Genomic DNA, 7,952 nt, shown 5'->3' on the forward strand with positions numbered 1-7,952 from the left:
CCGCAAGCTAACGGCTTGGTGGAAGGTTTAATAGGGTGCTGAAGTCATATATTCAACTAGCCTTGTTTGAACGCCGTGATATAGGTTGTATTCACGTGACGTCAGGTTGGCGGAAGCGATAGCGGAAAGTGCGCCGGCTGTGCTGGCAACCGTGTGACCGCCATTTTGAAGGCCCGTCCGTCCCGACCGGTGCATTCACCGTCCGCTGCCTACAAGCTGTATTTGCTCCACATTCCTCTTGTTTTAATTTATTTGGCTCAAGAAGTACTGCATTTACCGGTTGTGAAGCTGCTGCAGCCATGGGCGATGAGCACTCGTCTCGCTTGAGCGTGTACGCCGAGAAATTGGACGCCGATGCGATACAGCGATACACGGACAAAGTGGCTCTCAGCGGTGGCGTTGACCCACTCATTCTGACCAGCTGTTCTGACGAGCAAGGAATTAAGCCTCATTCGAGATTGCACTGGTACCCGAAGGTGGAACTTTCAGACATCAAGGAGTACCAATTGGTGCACGCTACCAGTTTTGTGACGCATGAACAACTGAAAGCCAAGAAATCTTTGGAAGAGTGGGTTTGTCGAGGAACCCTCGCTGAAAAGTTACGGCGACTGCGTCGTTGTGCGCGCAAAGGTAAGATAATCTTTAGCGTTGAACTTAAATTTCAGCTGTAAGCGCGAAGGGTGAGCGTACCAAACAATTTGATGGCAGTGCGATTCTCTACGAACCTGGTTGAAGCAGCGGTGTTAACAGCGCTTGCGAAGTAATGCATGTAAAAGCACCGCTACGCGGGGTACTTCGATTGCAGTCGAGTGCGAACGAGACTTAAATTTCGACGTGATTGACTCACCTACAGCTTTGATCGATCGCGATGAAAATGTATCTCTAGGGCGTTATATTATTTAACGAGACCAAGGTTGCAAGTCACCTGTGTTTTGATGCAAGTGTACAAAACTCGCAGCCAGAAGTCCACTTTAGCGAGAAAAACAAAAGCGTGTGCGTCTCATTTTAGCTCGCAATGTACCGCGCATGTGTAAATATGGACAGTCTAACGTTGAGTACTTACTGTGTCATGCTTTTCGCAGATGTTTTCGCCAGTGTAGTGCGGCAGAATCTGAATGCATTTACTGTGTCAACGCGATTTTTTTTTCGTGTTTCGTTCTCGGGTTTCCTCCTTTTTATACACAGCTGTCAGAATACGAACTCAACTGAGTTTCTATTCGCAGGTAAACCACTCTCAGGCGCTTACCACACAGCCTTTGGAGCGCGGCGAAGGCGGCTGAAACATTCGTCACGACGCTTCGCCGAGACCTCCAGAACATGGCTACATTGACCGCGAATAACGTTCGGCAACGAATAAAATTTAACCGTTCTTGCGTTCTCACGCGTGTCACTCTCCGATTTTGTGCGATTGCTGCACCCAAATGCGGCGCAGTTAACCGTGATTTTGGGTGGCGGGCGCAGAAAACGGCTTAACTCGCGTATCGCGCAGAGGCACACATGGGTAGAGTGTACTAGAAAATTCTAGTACACTATAACATGGGACACATGGGGGGCACGGCCTCAGATATGGCGGCACAGAACACCCGGAAGCAGTGCCTTCCCGGCATGCCGTGCGGGTATGCTGCGGGAGAACAGGGTTGCTCGGGGGTGAATACCACCTATAAGAACAGCCATGCTTGATTACCTGCCAGTATATCGCTGTACGCCTCACGCGACTACTGGTGTGGCACCCGCTGTTCTTCTTCATGGACGCCAACCTCGTACAAGACTCGACATCGTGGGATTGCCTGACAAATGCTTCAGCGCGGACCCGTCAAGGGCGATTGAGCAGTTGCGAGAGCGCGTAAGAAACAAGCAAAGGATGTCGAAGAGCTACACCGATGAAAAACGTGGAGCCAAGGTACCCAGCTTCGTCGTTGGTGATTACGTACGGGTTAAGTTATCCACAGTTCATGGCAAGCTGTCTCCACAATTCTCCGCGCCCAAGAAGATAATTGAAAAAACGTGGACCAGCCTCGTATCTGTTGGAAGATGGGCGAGTGTGGAACGCATCGAAGTTAGCCGCTGTTCACCATGGAGCTGTCAACAAGATGAAATCCGGAACCTCTGCTGTCATGAACTGGTCACCGACATCTAATCAGTCACCTAGTGCATCACAACCTGACACATCAGGAGTGGATAGCCGTGAAAATGCAGACCCTGGAGCATATGCGGCAGAGAGCACCGCAAGTTTCCCCTAACCTGTCAGGATGTGATGCGTGCGTAAGAAGAAGCGCACGTAAGAAGAAGACTCCGAAGAAGTTGAAGGGACTATGTTAGACAGTAAAGGACAACTGTGTTTTTTTTTTTTTTTTTTTGCAAAAGGGGATATGTTATATAAGGCGTCGCTACCGACGACGGCGCTGTGAGATGGCACGCGCTTGGCGGCCGCCTCAGGGAGAAGGAAGAAGATAGAATAAACAGTGATGTCTTCGCTAATGCTGTCCTAATCATTATGCACGATATAACAGTCACTACAATTATTCTTATTTACACCGCGTTGTTGTCGACAACTTATTGGTCCTTCATCCACATCCCACGAGTAGTGCCAGTTTCTTGCTGCACTCAAATCTACAAACCTTCAAACCAAAGCCGGCCGAGCAGGCCGATTGTGTGGTGAAGGTCGCGGGACAGTTCGCGGGCCTGCTGGGACGCCACCCCGCTCGTTCCACATGTCTTCAGTAATGAAGTTTCTTTTCTCCTTCTCCTTCTTTATGCATATCCACCTTTATGGCTCTAGACGGCGACGGGCTCTAAGGAGGTTAAAAAAATTCTAGAGTGGAAGCAATCGAAACTTCGTAGGAGCAAATGTGAAGCCAGCGTTTGGACATACCTGAAAACCTTCTCGTACGTCTGATATCCAATTAGAAAATGCCCTTGTTCTGGTGACGTAAATGCTAGGTTAGTCGTAGGTTGGTTACGAGGAAAGTAATATATCCGAATGAGTATGTAAAGCTCGCCAAGGCCTTTGATAAGGAAGCCAGTAACACAGTGGCACGTTGGGAAGTATCTGTCCGGAACAATTAGCTATCGAAGTTCGTGTTCAAAACCAACCTTGTTTTTACCTCTTGTTTTCTTTATAGTTTTTGGGCCCTTAAACACGCGCTAAGTGGATAAAAATAGTAAACAGGGCTAAATAACTGAAGTCGGTTTGTGGGCACTGGCTTCGTCATACGAAGAGAAAACGAGATGGTAAGGGCACGGTGTCACCGTGGTAAGGGTAAGCTAATTGGTTTTAAACTAAGAGCATATGTGACAGCTGGACTTGCTACTTTTTCTTAGCTGACGTTTTATCGTTCGGCTTTCCCACTCCAGCATCTTTTTTACCATCCTTGGGTGGGCCACCAAGAACCTCCTTGCCTGTTTCTAGGAGTGTGCGAATATATATTCGAAAATTTCGAATAATTAATCGAATAGTGTTATATTCGATTCGGCATTCGAATCGAATAGTGTCTGTTCGAAATACCAAATATTTTTCCAATATACACTCTTCAGCATGGACGGAAAACCCCGAAGTAACGATATGTTGGAGCATTGAGGGGTCATTTTTGTACACGCTTATGCATGCATGACTCAGGGGGTAGCCGGGGGCGGGGGGGGGGGGGGATTCAACCCCCCTGAAAATTTTCAATTTTGCTTGCGTATATATACGCACACATACAAACGCACGCACGAACATACATAAAGTATGGTTAATACACCCCCCCCCCAAAAAAGAAAAGTGCAGAAATAATCAAATCACTCTCCTTTGTAATAATATCGTATAAACAACAAAATATTTGCTATGGGGCAGGGCTTTTGCAAAGTAAAGCGCTAAAAAGAAAAAAAAACTGACGTCATAGTCGCCATTTTGTAGTGTTGGTGAAATCTGGTGAAATTTTGTTCTGGGGTTGGTGTCGAAGCCCTTTTCCAATCTGGCAACGCTGGTTGGTGGTGGCGGCGCAGATGGCTTCATCTTCTGCAAGAGTTATTCAGGTCACTTGCACTATTTTTGTTTTGTTTTGGTGGAGACCAATGGACGGCCGTAGCGTAAACTATTACCGGTCTTAATGCGCTGGTCTTTCTTGCTCGTGCGGGCCATATGCAGCGGCGTGCGTTTACGTCCGAGAAACGGAACTCGCTCTGAAGGACGCCCTTGAGGAGGCAGCTGCCCCAGTAAACGTTTATAACGAACTGGATACTGGTTGACAACAAACCAGATCGCTTCCGGCGGCTTAACGGTGGTGACCAGGGAACATCATTCCCGCGTGTGAAGAATTGCGAACGCGTTGCGTCACCTGCACTGCGGGCGACCCATTCATTTGGTATCGCGTCTTCTCGTTTTCGCAGGCTGTCAAGCCCCACAACCCGCTGATAAAATTTCGCGCGGGCAGCGCAAGGACCGAGAGAGGTAAGATGCGAGTTTGCGGCGTTTGTGGTGTTGGTCTTTCGTTGTCTTCGGTAGGGACGAGTGTTGTGACGCGGGATTCACAATGTCGCGAAGTTCTCACAGGGCCGACGCAGACCACCACTTCGTCAGCGGCGATGAAGGCCACGAGTAGCTCCGCTCCCGCAGAATCCAAACCGGTGGGCTCTCTGCCACGCGGATCTGGCATCGACGAATCTCAACTACCTGCCCGGTACGCCAGGAAACCGCTGTCCCAATATGAAGGCGACTACATACAGGTGAGCATTAACCTTTATACTCCACCCACAATGGCCACTTTAGATCGTGATCCGGCCCGATCAGGATCGAATTTCTCGATCGGGATTGGCTCCTCACCGTAAGTTGCAGAAGTGAGCCAATCACAATGGAGAAATTCGTTATCTGTCGGGCTGGATTGCGATCAAATGTGTGCACTGGCACAATTGAGCTTCACCTTCAGTTATATTTGAGCAAAATAAAATAAAATGCTGCTCCTGATCACATGAACGCTAGTAGACCGAGAGCCCATGCAATCAAAGGTGCGGTTGTCCGTCTTTTCCCACTTACAAATATCTATGCATCGCAGACAGATTAATTTGGCTTTGACCAAGTGCATAGGACCAGGCACAATATGCCTGGCAGCTAGAATTAAGCCACATTTTGTTTTAGTAAAAAAAATGGACGTTCGCTTACCTGGATTCGCTTACGTTGATTAAGCTTCAACTCAAAATGTGACAGGCCAGCAAAAATTTTGATTTATTTGAATTCTTGATAATAAAATTATTAATTATGACAACTGCCTCTGTATTGCGATTGACAGTCACAGCTGACTTTTCTTCCTTTTCAGAGAGGCGGCCCCGAGTAACAAACATCCCTGCATAGCTGCTGTAAATAAGAAACGCTCAAAAGGCATTCTTTGAAGCCCATATTGAAGAGACCTACTTTATAGCAACAATAGTGAATGGAGGGATGGACCATGACAAGCATGGAAAGGATGCACCAATGCAATTATTTATTTAACAAAAGGCAAGCAGCCCTGAAGGCCTCATGTTGGATGTGTCGTGAAGGCGGCTGCTACACTCTGCAAGTGCCCAGTGCATTCCCATGCAATTAAATATGTTTGTTCTTGTTGTGGTTAATTTTGGTGTGAAAAGCACCCGTGGTGTCCAGCATTACGTTGTAGTAGATGCAATGCTGGATTTTTTCTTTAGACATTGTCATTCATTTTACACTGTCATACAATTATGCAGAGGTGTGTTTGGATTCACAGCTAGAGGCTAGTGCCAGGCTCAATAAAGGAAAGCAAAACAGAGAAATGCAAAACATGAAATTATGCATTTTAAGAAAAGCAGTCAAGTGAAAATTGCAGAGGGAAAGCAATCGGAATATGAAAGTCAAGGTCTGTGCAGTGAGTAATGGCACATTTGGTTGGTTGGTTGGAATTGAGTACTTTGAAAACTTTTGTCTAGTTCAGTCATGTTGGGGCACTGCTTTGAGCTGGGAGTGCGACTGCCAAGAGAATGTGTCGCGTGGCTCGTTTTATTGCTCTGGGAGCAGATCAACACTTGCCTCGGGCAGGCTTTCTTTGACTTCGAGCCTGATATGGCTCTGCACTGCTGCAGACCGAGTTGAAGCGCAGTAGGAATCAGTAGAACGAACTATAAGGGATTGAAAGGCAACAACATGAATGTGGGCGGCTGATAGTTGTGATGGCTACAGAGTGAGTGCTACTGGGCATGTCGTAAATGTGCATAATACTGGTGTCACACAGTCACTTCTGATCACAATCGGGGCTGATCCCGATCGAACTTCTTGATCGTGATTGACTCCTTTAGGCGAGAAATTTGAGAAATCTGATCCCGATCAGGCTTAATCGCGATCAGCAGTGCACTGTGTGACACCGGTTTAACGAGCCAGTTCAGGCATTAGTGGGTGTGGAGGAATGAAAGTGCATTCAAAGGTTCATGATTGGATAAAATGAGGTTATTTGCAGACATGGGAAGCAGCAGTGCCTCTTGTAGATTGAAAAATAAAAGGCATAGGAGGTGGTTGATTTATACAGAATGTGTGAATGGTATATTGCTTATTCGGGCCATTGTGTTGCAATAGACATCAATATGCTGCTGCTGAAAAGTAAGTTGAGGTTTCCAATACCGCAACTAAAGTCAAGCGCCGACAGGGGAATGCCAATATTGTGTAGTTGAATTTCGTATTGAAAAAAAAAAAAACACTCAGGCAATCGAAACTAACCATAGAGCCCTTCGCTATGATAGTTTGTAGTATACCATATTATTTTATGATGTGAAACCCTGCACATTATCTTGATAGAAGCCTTGGAGCTGAACTGCATTTTCATTTAACTCTGTGTTCCCAGTGCTTCAGAAGGAAAAGGAAATATTCAGAGAAAATATTCTAACCATACTTTATGTATGTTCGTGCGTGCGTTTGTGCATGTATATACACGCAAGCAAAATTGAAAAATTTCGGGGGGGGGGGGGGGGGTTGACCCCCCCCCCCTGGCTACGCCCCTGACGTGCACATACCGTATAGATGTGTAGCGGGTACCTCGCTTATCTGCAGAAAGACAAAAAGGGCGTAGTGGGTACTGTCCTACTTTACAAAAATTATTATTTATGGCGTAGTTTATACCCTGCGGAAAGCCAAAACTTCAAACACAGTTGGCCTTGACCCAACACGAAGCTGCGCTCAGAATTCGCATTAGGCAGTATCGTAATCGTCGGTGAATTTTTTATCTCAATGTATTCAGCAACTTCCTATTCAATTCTGGTCACTTGAACAGAACGCTGTGCAAATGCTACTAATTCTAAATTTGACCACTTCGTGGTTAACATGCAGCCTTAGCAGGATTAGTCGATCAAGACAAACGAAGCATTGCAACCAAACTTGTAAGTCCATGCTTAAAAGATTTTAGCCGACGCTTCCAATCAGCTGTTCGCGAAGTATTCATAAGGCACTTTCAGGCAAGTGCATTAAATAGCATAAATGAGCAGCTAAAATGCTTATTGGAGAGGTGACTACATTAGTTGTAATCACCTTTAAAGAGGTGACTACAACTAATGAGCCCGTATGTTGTATTAATTTTATCAGAACATGGTTCTGTACTTTTGCAGTGATGTTCTTGCCTATGACTGCTACTTGCCTCCTTATGAAAGGTCTGCTTCCCAGCAGAAGCAGTACTCTGGAAATCTTGCTGGAATGCCATCGTACTACTACTTCAGCTTGGCATGACATTGACTTTTAGTATCCAAACTCAGACTGCGAGATTTGTCATGTAACTTTGGGCAGGAACTTAAATGGGACATATAGGTTCTGCACTTCCTAACATCACTTTTTAATTTCTCTCTAAATGGCCCCTGCTGCTTGTTCAGAAATGATAAGTTGCGACTTGTCCCTCTTTGTCAATCTAATTTGTTTTGGGGTGAAAAAATTTACCAGCACTTTCTCCAAACTCGTGAACTAAATCTTTCACATTTTTTAAGAACTGTCT

The 7,952-nt window shown here is 46.1% G+C and overlaps 1 protein-coding gene across 2 annotated transcripts; it reads left to right on the plus strand.

Annotated features, from left to right (window-relative positions):
* The first annotated feature begins 3,921 nt into the window (after nucleotides 1-3,921).
* LOC119387302 (alpha-ketoglutarate dehydrogenase component 4) lies at nucleotides 3,922-5,583 on the plus strand. Of its 2 annotated transcripts, none has more exons than XM_037654647.1 (4): nucleotides 3,922-4,014; nucleotides 4,369-4,429; nucleotides 4,532-4,704; nucleotides 5,292-5,583. In XM_037654647.1, exons 1-4 carry the CDS (start codon nucleotides 3,985-3,987, stop codon nucleotides 5,307-5,309), a joined length of 282 nt encoding a protein of 93 aa, XP_037510575.1. In that variant the 5' UTR covers nucleotides 3,922-3,984; the 3' UTR covers nucleotides 5,310-5,583. The 2 variants fall into 2 exon arrangements, with proteins under 2 accessions (XP_037510575.1, XP_037510574.1); XM_037654646.2 differs by having other exon boundaries at nucleotides 3,925-4,014; nucleotides 4,523-4,704.
* The last annotated feature ends 2,369 nt before the right edge of the window (nucleotides 5,584-7,952 follow it).

Source organism: Rhipicephalus sanguineus, chromosome 3 (assembly GCF_013339695.2).
Source record: "Rhipicephalus sanguineus isolate Rsan-2018 chromosome 3, BIME_Rsan_1.4, whole genome shotgun sequence".
NCBI classification, from domain to species: Eukaryota; Metazoa; Arthropoda; class Arachnida; order Ixodida; family Ixodidae; genus Rhipicephalus; species Rhipicephalus sanguineus.

Coding starts and splice junctions, on each gene's coding strand:
- LOC119387302 (XM_037654646.2), top strand. CDS start 3,985: ATGGCTTCATCTTCTGCAAGAGTTATTCAG. Junction 4,015..4,368: donor CTTCTGCAAGAGTTATTCAG/GTCACTTGCACT, acceptor TCGTTTTCGCAG/GCTGTCAAGCCCCACAACCC. Junction 4,430..4,522: donor CAGCGCAAGGACCGAGAGAG/GTAAGATGCGAG, acceptor AATGTCGCGAAG/TTCTCACAGGGCCGACGCAG.